Source organism: Sminthopsis crassicaudata, chromosome X, assembly GCF_048593235.1.
Source record: "Sminthopsis crassicaudata isolate SCR6 chromosome X, ASM4859323v1, whole genome shotgun sequence".
Taxonomy (NCBI): domain Eukaryota; kingdom Metazoa; phylum Chordata; class Mammalia; order Dasyuromorphia; family Dasyuridae; genus Sminthopsis; species Sminthopsis crassicaudata.
This window is the reverse complement of record NC_133623.1, coordinates 67676799-67700282: the sequence shown is the minus strand read 5'-3', so window position 1 is coordinate 67700282 and position 23484 is coordinate 67676799. Positions and strand designations below refer to the sequence as shown.

Here is a 23484-nt window from a genome sequence, read left to right as displayed (position 1 = left end):
ACCTGAAAAAATTCCCCCAGATCACTAATAGTCCGAGAAACTAGAATTAAAACAACTCAGAGGTTCCACTTTATACCTATCAGATTGGGGGAAAAAAAAACAAATAAACAAAACAAAAAACAAAAAACAAAAAAACAAAAAAAAAGGAAAATGACAGATGCTGGAGGGGCTGTTGGAAATCAGGCACATTAATGCACTACTGGCAGAACTATAAACAGATCTACCCATTTAGAAAATAATTTGGAACGATGCCCGAAAGAGCCACTAAAATGTGTATATCCTCTGACCCAGCGATGCCGCCAAAGAGATCAAAGAAAGAGGAAAAGGATCCTCTTCTACAAAATGATTTATTGCAGCTCTTTTTGAGGAAGACAAGCACTGTAAATTAAGACGCTTCCCATCCACTGGGGAATGGCTGAACAAATTATGGTGTTACAAATGGATGGACTACTATTGTTCCCTAAGAAATGATGAAAGGGATGGTTTCAGTGAAACCTGAGAAAACTTGCACGAACTGATACATACTGAAGTGAGCAGAACCAGAAGAACAAATTCCACTGCAAAAACCACTTTGAAAGACTTAAGAATGTTACCCAGTGCAATGATCAACCAGGATCTCAAAGAATCGATGATGCAGGCTGCTCCCCACCTCCTGATAGAAAGGGGGTGGATTCAGTGAAGAAGGAGACATACATTTTGTAGACACAGTCAAGGTGGAAATTGCTTTTGTTCGTTATTTTTCTTTCTTTTTTTATGTTGGTGGGCGCAGAGAAGTGGGAGGGAAGGAAAACTTATTTTTGTTCATTAAAAGAATAAGGGGCACTGAGTCTGGCATATGACCATGTTACTTCCTCTCTGAGATTCCCTTCTGCTATCTTCTTCATACTCTACAGCTAGAATGAACTTTAGAAATCCCACTTCATTTTTCTTACTCGTTTTCTTTCCTTTTCGATCTGATTTTTCTTGTGCCACAAGAAAATTGTATAAATATGTTGATGCATATTGGATTTAACATATTTTAACATGTTTAACATATTTGAATTGCTTGCCATCTAGGGGAGGGGTGGGGGTAAGGAGGGGAAAATCTGAAACATGGGGTCAATGCTGAAAAACTATTCGTGTATCTGTTTTAAAAATAAAAAACTTTATTAAAAATCCCACTTCCTGGATATCTTCAACATAAAGAAGATCCAACTCACTTCCAGTTGATCAATGATGGACAGAAATAACTACACCCAGAGAAGGAACACTGGGAAGTGAATGTAGATTGTTAGCACTACTGTCTATCTACCCAGGTTACTTATACCTTCGGAAGCTAATACTTAGCGTGCAACAAGAAAATGGGATTTACACACAAATATTGTATCTAGGTTATACTGTAACACAGGTAAAATGTATGGGATTACCTGCCATCGGGGGGAGGGAGTGGAGGGAGGGGGGGATAACTTGGAAAAATGAATACGAGGGATAATGGTATAAAAAAAAATCCCACTTCCATTTTATTTTTAGAATTTTTCTTTACATTGTTGTATTGATGCCTCTTTTTGTATTTTTATGCCATAGTCCTTTACTTCCCCCTCCCCATTCCCATCCTCCCTAGTAATAAACAACAACAAGGACTACAATGATCACATCCATTCTCTACCATGAGGGAGGTGCTGTGTTATCCATTGTTTCTTCTCACTGCCTTTTCATGACTCGGCTTTGGTTTAGTAATCTTTCTACTTATACCACTGTACTCATTTTGTGTTTTCTTTTTGATTCTACTTCTTTCACTCCCTCATATAAATCTTCCCATGCTTCTCTAAATTCCACATCATTTCTGACTGTGCTGTCACATTTATAGACCACAGCTTGTTCAGCTATTTCCCAACTGATGGGCAGCTACGAGTAGTGTGACACATAGCGGTCCTTTGTTTCCTATCTTGAACCTATTTGGGGTCCCTCTTGCCGTAGCAGAAGTAACATCTGCAAGGGTCCCCGCCAAAAGAATGGATCGGTTTTCCCCTAAGAAGCAGGAAGGTGATTCTCCATCACCTGGCCCACAGAAAGGCTCAGAGTGCCATAAGAATCCCCACAATCCTCTGGTCCTACATAGGCTATGTGGAGAAGAGCAGGGCTGCCCCCCTTGAAACAATCTTTAATTATACATGCCAGGCTAGTGTATTTAAATACACTTTTTCAAGTTAAGTGTTGGACAGTCTATGAGGATCTCACTGTGTTCCAATCCCAAACTCAAACCGATGCACCAGCCTGCATTGGGTCTGGTCTGCAACAAGTCCGGTCGCAGGGATCTGCTGCGTCAAAGTGTCCGGATGGTTTAGTGGCTTTCCTTGGACCCCTTCTCAGCTCTAGCCAGGACTCCCCGACATGAACAACGATTGGTTACTGTTTGCAATTCTTCTTTTGAAAACTATTTATCTCCTTTCGCCAATTATCTATTGAAGACTGCCCCTCACCTGAAAGTCCAACGCAAACAACTGAAGAGCATTAAGGAGCCAGAAGGAGCTCCAAACTGCTTATAGTAAGAGAAATGCAGATTAAAGCATTTAACAATAAGTAAATTGGCACAGATGATAACAAATGGCTACAGGTAATAGGGGAGGGGCTGGTGGAGCCAGAGAAGCCGGCTAATCATTAAGGTTTCCATTTGGAATTAAGCAAGAAAAGCAACTGATTGATCTATATCCTTAAGCCAGCATTTTCCAAGGAAATCAAAGACAGAAACGGAGGCCTAACATGGCAAAAAACCTCACAGCAGGATTTTGTGTAGCCACGAAGAGACACTCGATGATTAAATTGTGTAGCCATGAAAAGGCACTCCATGACTAAGAAGGAACTGCGAAAGCCTCTGAGCTGTGAATGCAAAGAAGCATCGCTGGACAGGAAGAAATGAAGACGAGAAGGGATTTAGAGAAACACGCAAAGATTTCTATGAACTGATGCTGAGCAAGGAAAGTAGAAGGCAGGGAGCACAAGAGCCGACGACTACAATGACCTGAATGAAAAGCTCAGGAAGGGGAAAGCGACCTCTCAGTAATGGAAAAGGCAGTGCAGTCCAGGGGAATGGACAATGAAACGACCCCATCGCCTTGGGACAGAGAGTGGGAGGCCTGCTAGGACAGAACGTTATATCCTCGGTCAGATGTAGTCACTGTGTCCGATGTTTTTATTTAATTGTTTTTCTTTGTCAGAAGGGAAGGTTCATTCCAGGGGAGGAGGGGAAATGACTGATGTAAAGACAAAAGCATCTTTAAAACATAATTATTTATTTGTAAAGGGCTGGGCCTTTTCAGAGAGATCCTGAGAGTGCCGAACACAGCCCAAAGAAAAACAGCAGGACGTAGAGTCCATCTGGGGGTGGGGAGGGGCAGGCCCCGGCTGCATCTGCACCATCTCCGGCTGCCTAGGGCAGGGGTCCGCTCTATCTAAACATCGGCTCCCCCTGAAAAAATCTGTGGCCCCGACCGCAGAAGGGTAATGGTGTAACCCGAGAGATGGGGAGGCGAACCACGTGGTGGAAGTTCCTGAAGCTCTTTGAGTGCTTGTATGGGAGCCGGGGCCCTTTTACCTACATCTTTGAAAGCCTATATTCAGAGATTCTCAGAGGAAATGGGGGGGAGCAAAAGGAGCCAGATAGTTGACTTTGGGGGGTCCCTCCAAGACTGGCCATGATCCACGGGAGCTTGGAGGCGGGGGCACTGGGGCTCCGGGGAGCACATGTGAAAGTGCTTTAGGGTCACATGTACAGATGGGGAACCTGGCAGAGCATCTAGGGCTGAAAGTGATCTTTGAGTGATCCAGCCTCCTGGATTTCCAGGGGGAAAAGAAAGGGGGCTTATCCAGGGATCCACAATTACCAAGCACAAGTGGTAGGACTTGAACTGAAGTCTTTTGACTCTAAATGCAAAGCCCAGTTTCTACCATCCCACCCTGGCCTCCCAAGCTTTCAAAGCGGGGCACAGACTCGCCCACCATGGAAAATGAAGGCAGTTGGAGGGAGAAGGGAAAGGATGTGCAAATGAAGCCCCAAGACAAGGCCTTCATTCCCAGTCAGTCGTTTGGGTGGGGCTGCTGGGGGGGGTGGGGGTGGAGATATGCTTCCAGGAATGGGGAAGGGAAGGTAAGAGCCAGCCCAGCAGAAACTGGGACAGCCTTGGCAGCTCAGCCCCGCGGCCCAGGTCAAAAACTTGGCTACCTTCCCTTCGAGCTGGCTTCAAAGTCGCTCCCGTTTCACTGTGAAAACTCCTAGCCTCCTCAACAGAGCAGTTTCATCATCTCCCAAGACACAAGCCCAGGCAATGGAGGCAGAGTCCCACCTAGAGGCCCCTGGGTCCAGCCTCCCTTTCTTGCTCAAGTCCTTTTTATTTAACCTCTCGAGGCCTTCTCTTCTTACTCAGGATCAGACCATCCTCAAGGCCCCTTGAAACCTCATAAATCTCCGAAGTAAAAGGAAAAACAGAAAGACAGAGCAAGATGGAAACAAACAGAAGCCCCGAGAGCGACAGCGGCTCACAGGCCTGAGGGCTGAGCAGCTCCTCAAGGCCAAGACTTCAGCCTCCCAGCCCCATTTCCCAAGATCCCCTTCCTGGGTCCAGACAGACCGTCAGTCCTGCAGAGGTGCTGAGGCGGGCCCCCGCACCAAAAAGGCCCTGAGCACCCAGGGGCTCAGGGAGACTCAGCGTCTCGACTGAGGTGGCCAGCCCTTTTTCAAGTTCCCCTGGTTGGCCAGCCAATGTGCTGGCTCCAATCTGCCTGTTGCTAGAGAGGCTTGGGTTTGTCTCAACCTTTCCCCTTCCCCAGTCCCGACACAGCCGGTCTGCCCTGCCAGCCCTGGAGCCCAGCCCGGCACGGTGGTGGAAACTGAGCGCAATGGACAGATCTGGGAGAACGATTTACCCGGCACCAGGATGGACCAAGTATGTGGGGCCTTGTGTTTGCTGCTCCACGGGGGGAGTGGTGGGGAGAGATAGAACTGTACCCCATCAGTCTTGGGGAGATGGAGCTGCACTCACCAATCTAGAGGGGGACAGACATCCCCTATAAGTCTGGGGGGGAGATGGAGCTGTACCCACCAATCTAGAGGGGAACAGACACCCCCTATAAGTCTGGGGGGGAGATGGAGCTGTACCCACCAATCTAGAGGGGGACAGACACCCCCTATAAGTCTGGGGGGGAGATGGAGCTGTGTCCCATCAGTCTGGGGGGAAATGGAGCTGTACCCCATCAGTCTAGAGGGGAGATGGAGCTGTACCCCATCAGTGTAAAAGGATGGAGACACCCCCTGTCATCCTACCCAAAATGAGTTTCCCTTTGAAAGGGAAAAAATGATCCTGCTCCTCACAGAACAACCCCCCCATTACACGATGCCCTCAGGTTTTCCATCAGCCCCATCTGGGGAAAGGCAGAACCTCTTTGGGCCGAGACGGTAGAAGTCGGAACCCCCCATGAGGAAACCAGTGTACCATCTCCTGCTTAAAGGACTTGTGACTTTATCATCGAGGTGGGGGGCCCCCTCCACTGACGCCAAGCCCAACCAGGCCACACCTTCTGTGGCTGGGGAAAACCAAAACGCCCCCAAACAGCGGCCCACCTCTTAGAGATCTGACTTTCTAAGCTTCGCCAGGGGGTCTTATGGGGGGACCCCGGCAGACCTCGGGCTCCCTGTGCAAAGATTTCAACTACCCAGAATCACCCTGCAGCACCATTAGGCAACAGAAGTCCTGAATAATAAGGATCTGGACCAGAGTCAGCAGTATGGGAGAACCGTCTCCCCAGGCGGGCCGCCACCTTCTCTGCAACTTAGAGTCCACCCAGGGACTATGAGCTTCTAATAGAATTATAAGCCCTTGCGCTTCATGGGGTCACCCCAAGAAGGCACCAGATGCCCCAAATCTATTGGACACACGAGAGTTAAGAATCCACCTACAGTCACAGGGAGCACACGGCGCCAGGCCTAATAACGTGAAGCCCCCTGACCCCCCCCACCCCCGGCAAGAGTGCCAGGCTCTTAACACCTCTGCCCTTATGTCTCTGAGAGTCAACAGCCTGGACCTTAAGAAGACAAGTGACCTCCTCAGGGACACCCAGCCTGGATCTGTCTCTTCTTTGTCTCTCTTGCTGTGTCTTTTTTTTCTTGTCTTTGCTGTCGTGTCTCTGCTGCTGTCTCCGTTTTGTCTCTGCTCTTTCTGCTGCTCTGTCTCTGTTATTTGCTATCTCTGCTGCTCTGTCTCTACTGCCTCTGCTCTCTCTGCTGCTTTGTTTCTTGCTGTGTCCTTCTTGTCTCCACTGCTGTCTCTGTTCTGTCTGCTCTGTTGCTCTGTCTCTTTTTTGGTCTGCTGCTCTATCTCTGCTCTGTCTCTGTTGCTGTCTCTACTTTGTCTCTGTTCTGTCAGCTTTGTCTCTGCTGCTGTCTGTTCTTTCTGCTCCGTCCCTGCTGCTCACGGGGAAGAAAGTTCCACTGCTCAGATGGCACTTACTCATCACTACAGCTCTGGAAGGTGAGAGGGAGGACGCCATTATCCCCATTTTGACAAGTGACAAACTGAGACTCGGGGAGGGCGGGTGACTTGGGCCACGCGTCCCACAGCTGGGACGGCCGGGGCAGTTTTCCGAATGGCTAGGCCAGGCTCTTTCCATGACCCCATCACGGCAGAGAACGAGACAGGAAACTCGGCGCTAAACTGGCCGTCCACACGGCACGGCGAGAGAGAAGGGGCTGGGGGGAAAATCGCTGCCCGAGCAGGTCCCGTTCTCTCCATTCTAACGGGCACCGCAGTTGGACAGAGCAGAAAGCGCACCAGAACGCAAATGCCAAATGGGGACTTAATTAAAGATAAGAAGAAGTCAGCCCTATGTTCCAGTACTCCCTCCTCCTCCTCCCGGAGAGGCTGCACATGCACGCCCGCCCGTCAGGAGCATGGGATAGCAATTAGAGCAGGGGCGAGCTGGGCGGCCTATCTGTGGCCAACCCACAGCCACAAGCCTGCCAGCCAGTTTTTGTTGGAGGAGGAGAAATGAGCCACAAGCAGTGGCCCTTGAAGCGTCAAAAGCAGCAGCCCTGGGAGGTGATAGAGGAGGCGGGGCCCCAGCGGCCCCCTTCCTGCCCGCCTGATTTGGGTCCCCCCGTCTGGGGGCCTCTAAGGGAGCGGGAGGCTGCCTCTGACTCCCAGGCTGACTGGCGAGGGCTGGGGGTGGAGGAAGGGGGGCTTTATTCTCACTCAGCCCAAGGGAGCTCACCCCTCATTATGCCGAGGGAGCGTGAAAATGATTTCTCTTTTCTCTCTAAAACCAGAATTCTAACTAGGAATAAGCTCACACACACGCACGCACGCGCACGCGCACACACACATCTGGGGAACACGGCTCTCTCCAATTTGAATATGAGAAGAAGCCATGGCAGCATAGTAAGTGCACAACACAAGTTCAAGTGGATTCGAACCCCGGGCAAGATTTGCCGCTACTCTAGCCAAGTCACCTTCCTTCTCTCCGGGACTAGCTGGCTGCTGGGGGATCGCCTAACTGCAGCCACGTGGGGCAGTGCCAGGCCCGGAAGTTGGGGTTTTCTCTGGGCACTGGGGCCACAGCCGGAGGCCGGCACCTCTCCATCTCCCTGAGCCCCTGCCTGAGTCCCGGCACCTTAGGAGCCCAGATTTCTGGCCCGTAGGAAAGGTGGAGGGGGGACATGGCCAGGCCCCCCGCTTTTTCTCCCTCACGCTCTCCCCAGAGCAGCGATGGCCCAGCCTGGGGCGGCTGCTCTTTGGTTAGGGGTTCCATGGTGGGAGACAGAAGAGAAAAAAAGGAAAGGAGGGAGTCCCCATTTAGGGGGAACTTTAATGTCTTCCAAAGCCCTTCCTCTTATGAGGAACCATAATCAAGACCCTCATTTTCAAGAGAATAAAAAGGCTCAGAGAAGTTATTCCCAGGTTTACGGAGCTTTACAGAGGGAGAAACCGAGGCTCCCTGGAGGGAAGTGCCTTAGCCACGTAGTGGAGGGAGGATTCCAACCCAGGTCAGAGCTAAGGAATCTCTGGCATTCATATAATGCTCTTCACATTTGCAAAGCACTTCACAAAAATTATTTCATTTAATCCTCATGATAACTGTCAGGAGGTACAGCCCCATTCTTCAGGAGAGGAAACGGAGGCACGCAAGGTAAAGTGACTTGCCCAGGGTCACACTGCTGGGAAGTGCCTGACCCTGGATTTGCCCTTGATTCCAGGCCCAGCTCTCTCCACAGGGTGCCCCCCACCAGGGGCTGGGAGGATGCTGAAAAGCCACTTAGCCTGAGGTCCCCTCATTTGGAGGAGCTGAAGAGCAGAGATCAGATGACTTTAAGTGCCCGAGGTAGGACTTTTGGACTCCAAGGCGAGTGTCCTCCCCCATTCCTGGCATCCCTCTGGCTCCCACCTCCTACCACCCCAGAGCAGTGAGCCCCGGCCTGGGAGGCAGAAGCAGCAGCCCCGCTTCTCCCACCCGTGGCCTTCCGTGAGCCTCGGCTTCCCGGGAGGGGAGGGGATCTGCGGGAGAAGCTCCCGAAGGCCCCCACGTCCCGAACCGGCCGATCCCTCGGAGCGCCCCGGGGTTGCCGCCCGCCCGACTTGGCCTGGGCCTGCCTCACGGCCGCCTCGCTGCGTTCCCTGGGGCCGCTGAAACTTGAGCCCGAGCCTGACTGCCGGGGCACTAGAGCAGCGTAGGCAGCGGCCATCCTGACAGCTGCCACCCCCGTGCCAAGGCGGGGACTTCCCTGGAACACTGAAGGTCAGAACGGCTCCCCTGGGCTCACGATCGCAGGAGGGAAGGCCCCCGTGTCACTAGAACTCGGGCAACAAGCATTTATTAAGCATCCACTAGATGCCAGGCACTGTGCAGGGGGCGGGGAGGGAGCCAAGCACAAGAAACAGCCTCTAGTCATTCCCAAGGAGCTCCAGGGTTTCCAGAGGGCTGCTCTCACCACTGGTACCATTTTACCCAAGAGGAAATTTGGGCTTGGCAGAAAAAATAAAATGACTCATTTAAGGTCATCCCAGAAGCAGAAGAGCTTGGGCTCCACCCCGGGTCTCAGAGGATTCAGAAAGTGAGGCAAAACACTTGCTCAAGATAACCAGAAGATCCCAAATCTAAAGGCCAAAGGGCCTCCCACTGACACCCTCCAGCTTCGGCTCCCAAACAACCCTGGGGCCGTGGAGGGCACGGCCTTCCTCCCAGGCCCTTGGGCATCCTGCACTTCTCGCTCTCCTTCACCAACCTCCCCGTCCGGTACGACGCCAAGGCCCGTGGGTTTCACCTTGGCACATCTCCCCCCGACGCGGTCCCCACCCTGGCGCAGACCCTCATCGCCTCACCCTGGAAGTACTGCCGAGGCCTCCTAATTGGGCTCTGGAGGTCAAGTCTCTGTCCGCTCCGGTCCATTTTCCAGTCGGCTATCAAAGCTCGGACCTGGCCACGTCACTTCCTCCTCAGCAAACTCGAGCGACTTCCTATCACCCCCAGGATCAAATGCAAAATCCTCTGTTGGGGTTTTCAGCCCTTCATCACTTGGCGCCCCCACCCTCACCTTTCCAGTCTTGTTACATCTTATCCCTCCAAGTACTCTGTGCTCCAGTGAACCTGGCCTCCTTATGTTCCCCCAACAAGCCATGCAAGCTCCCGCCCGGGGCACTTTCTTCAGCGGCCTCCACGCATGGGGTGCTCTCTCTCTTCACCTCCACCCCCCCTTCCTTCAAGACCCAGCTAAAATCTCCCTTCTCCAAAGCCCGTCCCGCCCCCCCCCCCATTCTAGCGCCTCCTCACCGAACCGGCCGAGAGCGTCGCCCGTAGCACGCCGTCTCCCTCCTTCCGCCGGGAGCCCCTCGGGAGTGAGCCCGGACTTGGGCCCTTCCCTGCCCTCTCAGCACTTAACACAGCACCTGTTTTAATGCAGGCACTTCATAAAGGCTTGGTGACTTGACTTCTTTTACAAAACTGAGGTCAAGGGAAGGGAAGCCACTTGTCCAACGTCACAAGCAATAGCAGAAGACTCAAACTCGTGTTTTCTTCCACCGTTGTTCCCTCCTAGAGATAACCCCCCCTGCCAGAGCTCCCCCCCAGCTCCCACCCTCCCTCGGTCTCCCTGAAACACACCGAGTGCTCGTGCAAGGTCACGGCTCCAGAGAAGACAAAGAAAACACCCTGCTAAGCTTGTGGGCCACCCCGTGCTTGGGCAAAATGGCCTCCTTTGCTTTCTCCTGCTCTTCTCACTCACTCAGTGACCTTGGATGAGGTAATTCCCATGTAAGATGAGGAGTCAGACTGTCCAAGCCCCTCATTTTACAGAGGAGGAAACTGAGGCCCACAGAGGTTGAACGACTGGTCCGAGGCCACGTGGATAAGAAGTACCTGTCCTTGGGCTCCAAACCCAGCACAATCTTCACTGACTCCCAGACTTCCATTGGATTCCTTTGTCTCTAAGGCCCCATGGTGGGCCATGTAACTCTCTACTCCACAGAGGGAATGCCCGCGGGCTGAGGGTACCCGTGACCTCCCACTCAGCTCAGCCCAGACCGCAAAGTTACAGGCTGTTCCCAGCAAGAGACACAGGAGACACATGAGGGAACAGCCCGGGGCAGTGCCCGTGGCAGAAGACACAGGGGGCGGCTCCCAGGGAAAGGGCATCTGGTGAGGGGGCTCGGGCCCGCTTTCGAGCCCCTCTCCAGCCTTGGAATTCTGCAGCTCTTCGGCAGATCAGCTCCGGCATTCAGGAGCACGGCCTCAAGGGTTCCGTTGGGAGTCCCAGGCTCTGGGTTCCAGAGTAGCCTCTGAAGCCTCCTGGCCATGGGACTCTGGCCAAGGCCCTCCAGCCTCCCCATACCCCCCATAAGGGTCTGACAGTACTAGCTGCAGAACAGGTGCTGCCTGGCCTTGGGGGAGGGCCTTACACCTACAAAATCCCAGAGTCCTAAATGGCTTCGGTGGCCCAGGGCCCTCTCTTCTCTGCACCCCTCCCTTCCAGTCCCAGTGCCTCAGTTGCCTATAGATAGCAGAGCTGGCTGACATCAAGGTCACCTGTCCCCGCCCACGGGCCTGGGATCCCCACCCTTCCCATCCCCCCCCACTTCCCTAGTCTGCCTCTTCTCCACTTCCCTTTCCCTTAGTGCTAAACCAAATATAAATTCCCAGACAGGAAATGCCTTTAAGGAGCCGGGCCACACCCCACGATCTGGGGAAAACTGTCTCTTGGTGGAAAAGGAAATGGGCTCGGGTGAGTTACCCTTCCTCTCCAGCAGCCCCTGCTGCCTTCCCACCCCCTCTCCCGTGCGGGGGAAGAGGGGAGGGGCAGAGATTCCTGGCATCCCTGGCTGGAACCCAAGATGCCACTGGATCTATCTGAACCTATCCTGAACCTATCGATTGCGAACAGTTTGGCTGTTATTCCCACGGTGGCCTCGCCTCGGGGTCCGTCACCCAGAGGACATCTCGGGGCTACTTTCTTAGGCCGCTGACTGACTCTCGGGCCGGGCCCTTAGTCAGCAGGGACTCGGCCATTAACGGAGCTGTCAACATGAAACTACAAGCGGCCGCCCCTTTCCTTCCAGAGCAGCAGTTACCTTAGGGCCTCCCGGAGGGAAGAGCCCGGGACTCACTACCGCCTCTCAGAAGGGGGCCGCGCAGGAGCTACTGAGCCCCACCAAGCCCCTCGTTTCAGAGAAGGGAACCGAGGCCTAGTGACTCATGCGCCGTTTAAGTCCGAGGCAGGACTGCAGCGTGGTTCTGCTTCACATAGAAAACGAGGGACTGGACTAGGGTTCCTCTGAGTTCCCTTCCCAATGTAAACAGAGCCATGACTCCAGAGACATTCTGCCCCTGCCTTAACATACTGCTGACCCGTTAAGTTCGCCTGTTCTCTTACAGGCCCAAAGGCGGCTGAAGGCAATTTACACTGCACTACGTACGGCTCAGCCGGCAGCGGAGAAACCCCAAACGCCCTACTCTCCCATACAGCCCTGACCCAATGAGCTCCCGCGGGCAGAAGAGACCATTTAGTGGACACAAAGACACCCATGTTCCCGAGGCGCAGCCGCGCAAGGATGGTGAACGGCAAGGGCCCGCAGGTAGAGGGAGAAAGGGAGGCTTGAGCCCAATGGCAAAGTCCTTTAAGTGCCAGCAGGGACGTTTACCCTACCTGTTTTAGCCATCGGGGTAAATGCAACTCTTTTTTTGGAGGAGGGAGATGACCCGTCCAGACCCGCCTTCACTTTTGGCTGGGGAGCGGAAGATGGAGAGCACGGAGCTAGAGGGAGGCTGGGAGATCGGGAGGAGGCCATAACAAAATTTACCAAAAACAACACTGATAATTATTTTTCTTAATGATGTGTGCATATAGCTCCAGGTGAAAGGTGATGGGGGAGGACAGATGGAAGGGCTGGGTGAGTGGAGCGAAGGGTGTAGAAGATGGGATTGATGGGAATTAGCAGCTGGTTGGATATTCATGGCTGAGGGAGAGGGAGGACATGGACATTCTGAACCTGGGGGCTTGCTAGGATGGGCAAGTTCCCCAGAGGAGTGGCCACACTGCCCCAAAGAGGGGGAAGTCCTTTCATGACACGGGAAGTTCCAGAGCAGCTTCACACGGGACTTCGCTGGCTCGGCCCTCCAAGGTCCCTCCCGGCTTTCCCATTCTGAAAATGGAGGCTCCCTTCCCAACACTGGGCCACCTTTGCAAAGGCTTTTACTAAAAAGCCAGATGAGGGGGAAGAATCCCTGACGAAGCGTAAGGCCCCGAACGGCCAACTGGCCCGTGGCATCTTCCTATCTGGGGCTCCTCCGAGATGGGCGACTGGTCAGCCGGAGATAAGGGGCAGGAAATCCTCCCTCCTCCCTGCAGCTGAGGCTCACCCTGGAGCATGGCTGGGCCTGGGGGCTGGGGGAGAGGCTAGGGCTGGAGGTTGCTTGGAGACAGGGAGGCCGCGGGCCTCCTTACCAGATGACCCGGGGGAAGTCCCACTGGCATTAGGAAGGCCTCCCTTTCCAGTCCGCTGTCCTAGGCAGGTGAGCTCAAAGCCTGGCCGTGCGCCCCACCTCCTCCGCCGTGATCTACACTCATGACTTTTCTCCTCCCAGAGTTCTTTGGGCAAAGTAACACAGCACAAAGAGCACTGGCTGCTCCCAGTCCTGGAAGGGCTAAATGACCTTGGGCAAGCCACTTTCAGCTTCCTCATATGGAAAATGGGCACACTCATCAAGCTCTAGACTTGGTCATTCAGACACCAAGCATTTAATCAGCATTTACTACAGGCCAGCCTCTGTACTAAGTAAGCACTGGGTACACAAAGAAAGGCAAAAACACAGTGGCTGACATGCAACTTGGTGGTACAGTGGGCACAGCCCTGGACCTGGAGTGCAGAAGACTTGAATTCAAACCTGGCCACAGACATTGACTAGTTGTGTGACCCTGGGCAAGTCACTTCACCCTATTTACCTCCATTTCTTAATCTGTAAAATGGGGATGACATTGTTGAGAGAATCAAATGAGACAACATTTATATAGTATGTAGCAGAATGCCTGGCACATTCCCTTCTCCTCCCCCTGCCCTTGAGCGGCTCATAGTCTATCGGAAAAGACAACACGCAAAAAACCGTACACACAAAATATTTACAGTGTAAGCCTCAGAGGAAAGGCGCCAGCAGGAGGAGAACCAGAGAGAGGCTTCTTGCAGGAGGGGGGATGTAAGGTGGGACTTGGAGGCGAGAAGCAAGCGAGTTCCAGGCATGGGAGAACGGGCAGCCAGAGAGAAAGGCCAGAGTTGGGAGACAGAGAGTCTTGTGAGAAGAACACGAAGGAGCCGGTGGCATTGGATCACAAAGGAGTAAAAAGAAAGAAGATGGGCTGTTTATGAAGGGCTTTGCACACCAAGCAGAGGGAAGGTCTTGTATTTGATCCTGGAGGTGAGAGCGAGCCAGTGACGCTCAATGAACTTTGGCAGCCGAATGAAAGCTGGACCAGGGAGGAGAGAAACTGAGGCAGGGACACTCCCCCGCAGGCCACTGCTTCTCTGAGGCACCCCAGGAGACGATGGATGTGAGAGATGATGGAATGGCAGACAAAAGATATGAGCATGAACTGGGTGTGTGGGGGTGAGTCAGAAGAGCGAAGAAGCCTGAAGTTCCTGGTCTGGCTCACTTCACTGGGAGGGCCATGGTTCCCTTGACAGTCTGGAATAGGGAAGTCCAGGAGAGGGGAAGATGATGAGCTCTGATAGCCCGATCCAACAGGCAGCGCAGTGATATGGGACTGGAGCTCAGGAGAGAGAGCGAGGCTGGATCTGGGATCACAAGGCCCAGAGCTGACTGAATATGTGGGAGCTGATGAGATCATCAAGTGAAATAGTACAGAGCAAAGAAGAGGGCCTAGGAAAGAGCCTCGGGGGGTTCCTGGTGTGATAGGGATGAAGATCAAGAAAAAAAGAGTGGTCAGACAGGTAGGAAAATCAGGAGACGGTATCACAAACACTGGAGGGAAGAGAGTAACCAGAGTCAAAGATTGCAGAAAGGTCAAAAGGGATGTTTGAGAAAAGGCCATGAAAAAATCATTGGCAACTTTTGAAGGGGGAGTTACTTTCAAAAAACAAACTCAAAGAACAAACCTTGCAGTGTTTCTCCATCCCACCCCAATTCAAAAGAAAAATAAAATCTTTGCAACAAATACGTGTAGGCAAGCAAAACAAATTCCAACACTGGCCATATCCCTCCTGAAATCTCGATCTTATTCTGCATCTTCAATCCATCATCTCTAGGTCAAGAAGTGAGGTTCATCCTTTAACATCTGGGAACGTGATTGGTCATCGTTTCAGTCGCAGTTTATCAATGTCTTTCAATGCTGTTTTCCTCCACATTATTGTGGTCTTTGTGTAAATCGTCCTACTGGTTCTACTCACTTGCTTCTGCATCGGTTCATACGAGTCTTCCCCGGTTTCTCTGGGGAAACTGTCCCTTTCATCAGTTCTTACAGTACAATAGTATTTCATTACATTCCTATTTCATAATTTGTTCAGCCATTCACGAGTACTTCCTTAGTTCCCAGTCCTCTGATACTAGAAAGAACTGCCCTAAATACTTGGGTATAAATGGATCCTTTTCCTCTTTCTTTGAACTAGATTAGGCTCAGACTTGATCAAATGTTTGTGACTTTGGGGACATAATTACAAATTGTTCTGGAATGGATGGACCAATCTCCAGCTCCACCAATAATGCATTATGCGCCTGCTTTCTTGCAGTCCCTCCAATATTTATTTTCTATTGTTTGTCAACTATGCTAATCTGACGAGTGTGAAATAGAACCTCCGAGTTGCCTCGATGTGCATTTATCTAATTATTAGTGATTTGGAGCTTTCTTTCTTCCACCTAATCTTATTTTTTTAACCATTTATCAATTTCCCCAATTGATAAATGGTTAAAAAAAATAAGACTCCTATTCTTATAAATTTTAATTAATTCCTTATAAATTTGAATTAAATAATATAAACAAATAAGTAAAGTAGTGAATAGAGCTCTGGATTTGCTCTGGGTTCAAATCCAGCCTCATTAGTTATGCAACCCTGGACAAGTCACTTAACCCTCTGTTTGCCTCAGTTTCCTCAACTGTAAAATTGGGATAATAATAGCACCTATCTCCCAGGGTTATTGTGAGGATCAAAAGAGAGAATATTTGTAAAGTTACAAATTCAAAGTAGGGAATAAGCAAAGGAATAAACATTTATTACATTTCTACTATGTCCCAGGTATTGTGGTAAGCCCTTTACAACCTCAGTTGGTAGGAGAGAAGGCCGCAAGATTCGACATTTGGCCCAATGCTACCGAACAGTTCCATTAACGACTCAGATTAAAAGCACAGATGGTCTGATAATCACATTTTCAGATGACACAGAGCTAGGAGAGATAGCTAACAGAGTATATGATAAAATCAGGCCAAGATCTTGACAAGCTAACTGGGTTTAATAGAACCCAATGAATTTAATAGAAACAAATATAGTCTTTATGTTCTGAGTCAAAACAATCCATTGCTCAAGGTGGGGAGGCATAGTTGGAGTGTTTGCTACTACAAGTCCTTCATAAACTTACTGGAACTTTCCTTCGTAGCCATCATACATTATTTCTCTTCAAAACCTTGTCCTCTTTCCTCAAGTTTCCCTTATTTCCTCCTCTCTTTCCTCTTTTCCTTCTAAGTTGAGGATCCTACATCCCACATCAATGAAAAGATCAAGGTAACTCAATGAGAGTTCCTTCTCTCATTCTCTTCATCTCAAAAACCACTCCCATCATCTCCTATTTGCTCCTCCTTCTCTCAAGGTCACATTCACTTTGTACCATCTCCTCCTGACTCTTCCAGCAGACTGGTCACTTGCTCATCCCATCTCTTGAATCTTCAACCTCTCCTGATCAGCTGGTTTCTTTCCTATTGGTTTCAAATACACCCAAGTTTCCCCCACCTTTAAAATACCTTCTTTTGGGGACAGCTAGGTGGCGTAGTGGATAGAGCACCAGCTCTGAATTCAGGAGGACCTGAGTTCAAATCTGGTCTCAAGACACTTAACACTTCCTAGCTGTGTGACCCTGGGCAAGTCACTTAACCCCAGCCTCAGAAAATAAAATAAAATAAAATAAAATACCTTCTTTGGATCCTACTATCATGACAAATCAATTGGACTACGTATATCTCTCATCTATTTCTCAAACACCTTTAAAAAGTTATCTATATTCGTTGCCCACCTCCCCTTCTTTTCTTCTCACTTAGTCCTTAACCTTCTACAGTCTGGCTTTTGACTTCATCATTCCATTGAAAATGCTCCCTCCAAAGTGACACATTATCACATCATTAACAAATCTGATAGTCTTTTCTCAGTCTTCTTATTGATCTCTCTACTGCATTTGATGCTCCTGACCACTCTCTTCTACATACTCTCTCCTCTCTGGGTTTTTGAGGCCCTACTCTTTGCTGGTCTCCTCCTTGTCTGACCAATCCTTCTCAATCTCCTTTATTGGTACCTCATCTAATCTATATAAGCCCCTCTACTTTGGGCATCCCTCAGGGTTATCCTGGGCCCCTTCACCAAGGATTAAAACCCTTAGCTCTGTATATAGATTTTAAGGGGTCCACGTCTTTGAATGGGGAAAAATACATCTTTATTTCAAAATAAATGGTTCCCTTTGTAAGCCAACGTAATTTTTTTTCCCTGAGGCTGGGGTTAAGTGACTTGCCCAGGGTCACACAGCTAGGAAGTATTAAGTGTCTGAGACCACATTTGAACTCGGGTCCTCCTGAATTCAAGGCTGGTGCTCTATCCACTGCGCCACCTAGCTGCCCCCAAGCCAACGTAATTTTAAAAATATATTTAAAAATATTATTCTGAGGATTCCTTCTCCTTACAAACTGCCAAAGGGATCTATGACAGAAAGATTATGAGCTCCAGCTCTCCACCCTCTCTCTTGGTTGGACTCATCAGTCCCCAAGAGTTTAGCTATCATCTCTAGGCAGATGATTCCCAGATTCACCAGTCTCAGGTCATAAACATGGTGTCATCCTAAACTCTCCGCTCTCCCTCGCTCAACAAGTATAATCAGTTGTCCAATCTTGCAATCTCTCCCTTACAACATCTCTTGCAGATCTCTCCCGACATCTGGTCTAGTCTCAAGTCTTTTTCCACTCCATCTTCCACCTGTTGCCAAAATAATTTTCCTTATTATTATTCCTCTACTCGACCAACTATAGTGTTTTCTCTTATTTCCTCTAGGATAAAATATCAGCTCCATGTTTAGCTTTTTTAGCTTTGGCCCCAACAACCTTTCCAGCCTCATCAGTTACTCTTTGTTCCTCACACAAGGATCCTCCATCTCTAATCTCCAGGCCTTTGTACAGACAGTCCCAAATGTCTACAATGTACTCTTTCCTTGCCTTGGGCTGAGTGTCCCTTTCCTTTAAGATGTGTAGCTCAGGCACTATCTCGTTAAGATGGTCCTCCCATTCCTCCTTTCCATCATTAGCATCTTCCCTCCTCCACCTGGTGTTTATTTTGCACATTGTCTTCCCCATTAGAAACTTGAATTCCTTGAGAACTTAGGCTAATTTTTGTCTTTGTATCTATGCCCGGTGCCTATCAGAGTCTGGTACACTCATGGAAACTTAATAAATGATTGCTGATTGCAACATACTCGAAGGAATCAAAGAGTTGCATCTTTGTAAATCATCGGCCAAGGACAAGAATGATAATAGTCTGCCTGAAATGAGCCCCTTCCCTTCTAGGAGCCCTTAAAAGCCGGGCTGATTTAAGGGGGCAACTTCTGATACTTAAGAAATTCTGCTAATCCTCCGTTGGTGTGTTTGTCGTTCGGACGACTCCGCCATTTAGACCTAACCTGTGATCCAGGCCAGGGTTGATCTTATGAAACTATTAATTAATCCATCAAACATCAAGCATTTATTAAGCACCTACTCGGTACCAGGCAATCTGTTCCTTGTGAGTTATTCTGAATCACAGAACCCAGAACAGGCTTATCAGGAGATGAAGGGGCTTGAGAGGCCATGTAGAATTATGGAGAGGTCCTGGAATCAGAAAAGCTATGTCTGAGTCTGGTCTCTGAGACACACTGGCTGTGTGACCCTGGCCACTTCGCGTTGCTCTGTTAAACTCTCTAAACTATTTAATTTAAAGGACAAGCTGTATTGGCAGGAGTTTCCTCAACAGGAGTTTCCCAAAAAGTCCCCGTGCCAAAAAAAAAATCCTTTTCTCCTTTTCCTTTATTGCTGAGGGCTTGAACATTCCCAGTAGCTTCAGAACTATATGGATAATGTCGTTTTGATAGCTTTCGATCGATAGCTGGGCTCCAAAGTTATGTGGATAAGTAGTCTTACTGGCCTTGGAGTCTAAAAGACCTAAGTATGAATTCCAGCCTGGACACTGTGTGGCTCTGGGGGAGTCACTCTCTGCCTCAGTTTCCTCATAAGTAAAATGGGAATAATAATATCACCTACCTCCAAAGGTGGTTGTTCAAATGAAAAACTAGATGTAAAGCAATTTACAAATGTTAAGCTACTATAGTATTATTGTTGTTACCCCTATACTTCTCTTTGGTTAGGGCAAATTTAGGAATTCCAGGGAGAGATGCTAAAGGGGTTCAGGACCGTGTCCTAGGTTGAAGGAAAGAATGTTTAACCTTTAAAAGAGAAGATTCAGGGGCAGCTAGGTGGCGCAGTGGAGAGAGCACCAGCCTTGAATTCAGGAGGACCCCGAGTTCAAATCTGGTCTCAGACACTTAACACTTCCTGGCTGTGTGACCCTGGACAAGTCACTTAGCCCCAGCCTCAAAAAAAAAAAAAAAAGAGAGAGAGAAGATTCAGAGGCCATCTTTAAGCATTCCAAAAAGGGATCAGCAGAAAGAGGCGGTAGCCTTGTTCGACTTGGTCACTGAAATAGGAGCAATGGATATAAGTTCTACAGACAGACTTAAATTTTTTGTGAAGATAAATATTCTAAAGATTAGAGGTGCCTTTAAGCAGGACAGGCTACATCAGGAAGTAGCAGGCTCCCCCTCGTTAACAGTGGGGTAGAAGAGAAGTTCTGTTCAGGTACTAAATCAACTAGATGGCCTCTGAAGTCCCTCACAACCCGGGGACTCCGAAGCGGGAGAGCTGATTTTACCATGCACCCAAAAGACAACAAAAATCATTATTTCAAGGGACATGTGGTCACCTATCAATCACAACATCATCGACACACATTAGGTCATCTATGGATAAAGGCCCTTCAAAAAGACCTCAGTGACGACAATTGCAGCCCATGGGCCAACATGTGGTGGAGAATGAAAAGGATGAGAAAGTCTATGAAGAGCTTGCTAAGATACCCTGCTCTCACCTACCTCCTCCCAACTTAAATCAATATCTCCTCTCATATTTAGGGACTTCGATGCAATGACAGGCAGATGATGACCAAAGTGCAATGAAAAATGCAGTTCAGGAAGAAGGCTTAGAGCATTTATCTCAACTGGGAGGTACAGTCCTCCCTCCTTTAGGGGGCAGACAAAGCAGTGGTTCAAATGATTGGGGATTTGAGTGCTCATGCCTAAATATATCTACTTTTTTTTCAATAAAAAACAAAGTTCAAATCAAAGTTAACAAGAGGGAGCTTGATTCAAGGAATTCCCTCCAACCAACAGGGAAATCAGAGCGGTCATTATACAGTATGAACAAATGAAGTCATATTGGAGTAAATTCTTGTCCAATCAAAGCGGATGTGATTGGTCCCAGTTCCCATCGTTTTATGGACGTGTCTGCTGTATCTGAATTGGAAAATGGCGACCCCTGACCAAAACAATCTGTGTGCAGAAGTCAACACTACTTACTATAAGATCTGTTACATCTCTCAGTATTGTTCATTTTGGCAAGCACATAAACAGGTCTCCTCTAAAATTACAACTTCTTTTAAGAAAATCAGAAAAACTCAAGAACAGTTAATCATCTAAAATTTTCTTTTTTTTTTCTGTTAGACAATATATTTTAAAAGAACCCATATTAAATTTAATAAGATAGTTAATTGAAGTACCCAATTTGGATCCTTTAGGAATTTTTTTTGTTTTCTGTATATTTTTTAATTAATTTTATAATTATAATTTTTTGACATTACATATGCATGGGTAATTTTTTTTACAGCATTATCCTTTGTACTCACTTCTTTTCTGAATTTTCCCCTCCCTCTCTCTACCCCCTCCCCTAGATGACAGGCAATCCCATACATGTTACAATCATCTGAAATTTTCAATAGTTAAATGGAATTGTCTTTATTTTACCATCTCGATTGTTTTTAAAGGAAATATCCTTTAATGGACACATAACTTAGTTGGAAGAGAAGATGCAATGGAATTGCAAAAACTAGTCTAAGCAAAGATAATAATGGCAGAAGTGGAGAAGCACAAAATAACAAGCCCAAATCCAGAAAATGTGACCCACTGTAATATCTATCACAGAAACTGTTACTGATGAGGAAGAATGGCAGTGGTGTTTGCTTGGACCAATGTTTTAGCTGAAATGGCAGGAAGCTTACTAAATTAAGGAAAAGAAACGAAGCTGATTAAATTGTAATGCAATTTTGAAAGGATATGCAGACTACGTTGGCAACACAAGAATTTTTCCAGGGAAAAGTAGATGCTTTTAAAATCAGCATCAAGAAACTTTTTTTTTTTCAAATACCAAGTTTATGACATCAAAAAAGACTGCATCATAAAAGGCTGTTGATAGAATTGCAAAGTGTAAAAAGTTTCAGTCCACAGTAGATAGGAGGTTACAGTAACCTGCAGCTAAAGATAGAGTGGAAACAGTACAAAGCAGATGCAAATGATTCCACCAGCAGATAAACAGTGAGAATTGTCTCTGTTTAAAAAACCTTGGCAATCCATGGCCAGATAAAAATCATCCTAATTTGCATTAAAAGTGAAGTAACAGATATAGTTTGAAATGCTTGCTACATTGTAGAAATGGATGTTCAGAAAGATGTTACTTTGCAAACTTGTAGACATCAGGGGGAAATTTCAATATCGTTGATTAATTTCCTAATGAAAATGATTTAATGTGGCAAAATTGTTTGAGCTCTGCAATGGGGAGAGAGAGCACAATAGTTATCAGGAGAAATTCAACAGAGAGCTCTGTGTACAAGTAAAAATGAAATCTTCATGAAATTTGTATATTATTCTTAAGATTACATTGGATTTCCTCGAAAATTATCTTTGGTATTCTCTGTCTTCTATGTTCTGATTGCTATTTTGTTATTCGCTCCCACCGGAATATAACTTCCTTGACAGCAGGACAGCAGGGGAAAAAAAAAATCAATTTTTCTTAGTAATTGTGCACTTAGCACAATTTCTGTTTGCTAACTCTGGTTAGCAAAATTAATAATCCTGCCTGATTGAGTCATAAATAATCTCTTGGATCAAGAAATATGACCAAGAAAATAAAAGGACTTTCAGGCTGTTATCAGAATAATCAACTTTATTTTTTTTAAGAGCCAAATACAAGAAAGGGCTTTGCAAAATAGTAGGCCAGGATAAGGTACTTCTATATTAGTGCCAAACGTGCTGATTTCTCATACCAGAGAATGATCAATTCAGGCTGTTAGAGCTTATTTTTTCTTAGTTAGAGAAATAATAAGAGAGGAAGTAAATTCATTGTGACAGAAGTTTTCTAAGAAATGTGAGTCTCATGGATATTTTTGAAAAAGAAAATGAGTATTCTCAATAAATCAATTCAAAGTCTTGGGATTCATACTTGATCCAGAAAGGGAAAGAAATTGTATCTATGGAAAAGTTAGGGCTCTGGAAAAATAATATTGTAAAACAGTATTTTTTATATCCTTCCCAACTTTAAGAGAAAAAAAAATCTCACCTGCAAATGAAATAGGAAAGGACAGAAAAAAAGTCTTAGCTGCCCTTTCTAGGTGCTCAGCACGGGGCCACTTAGATACAGAACACAGGAAACAGAAACCAGTACAAACAAAGACAGCTCCTGCCCTCCAGGCACTTGCATTCTAAAGGGGAGAGAAAGATAACACACAAAAGGAAGCAGAAATGAGAGGGAGGAAAGGAAAGGAGGGATTTCCTCCGAGATGAAACAAATTCTTCACACTCCTTGTCTCAACTCACTGTCTCCTTCTCTGTGTGTGTGTCTGTCTCTCTGTCTCACTCTCAAGGAAGGAAGGAAGGAAAGAAAGAAGGAGAAAGGGCAGGAGCGACTCCTTATTACCTTTAAATCTTTATGATGATGATGATGATGATGATGATGGTGTTATTATTACTAGAAATTCTTCCTCACACTCTGCTCTACCTTTTCAGCCATCTCACATATTACTCCAAGTCACAGTACAAACAAACTGGCGGTCCAGCTGTGCCCCGCCCACCACCCTCCGGCTCCCCTCTCAGTGCCAAGGCAATCCCCACTCACTTCTACCTCCTAGAGTCCCCAGTTTCCTTCAAAACTCAGCTCCATGTGACCTTCTGGAGGAGGTTTTCCTTTGTCTCCTTATCCAGCAAAGTTCCATTATCTGCTTTTGATGTATTTGAGGGGGGCAGGGACTACCTTCTTTTGATTTGTCTCCTTGGTATCTAGCTTGGTACATTTGTCCTTCTCCAGCTCATTTTGCAGGTGAGGAAACTGAGGCAAAGAGGGTGAAGTGATTTGCCCAGAGCCACATGGTTAGTTAATAAGCATCTGAGGCAGGATTTGAACTCAGATCTTCCTGACTCTAGGGTTAGAATTCTAACCCTAATACCACCTAGCTTAATAATTTTTTTCTGATTTATTGTCTATTTTCCTCATAAAATTATTTGATCTTATCTCACCAGAACAACAGGGACAGATTCATTTTCTTGGTAGGATGTTGAAATAAGCATTTAAATCTGAAGATCTTATGTTTTGGCTACAAGTGAATAAAGAGGTATTTGATTTGCCAAATATAAATGTTCTTATCA

General features: G+C 47.7%; 1 protein-coding gene across 6 annotated transcripts in view; it reads right to left on the bottom strand.

Moving 5' to 3' along the window:
• The window catches only part of STARD8 (StAR related lipid transfer domain containing 8), a 115802-nt gene that overhangs the window by 16579 nt on the left and 75739 nt on the right, over positions 1 to 23484 (bottom strand). Inside the window, exon 1 of one of the 6 annotated variants that reach the window (XM_074278590.1) lies at positions 9345 to 9562. The exons of the other annotated variants lie outside the window; for them this stretch is intronic. Coding sequence (XP_074134691.1) covers positions 9345 to 9411 — 67 coding nt within the window. The 5' untranslated portion in view covers positions 9412 to 9562. Of the gene's footprint in view, positions 1 to 9344; positions 9563 to 23484 lie in introns of those variants that run through there. 6 annotated transcript variants of the gene reach the window in all.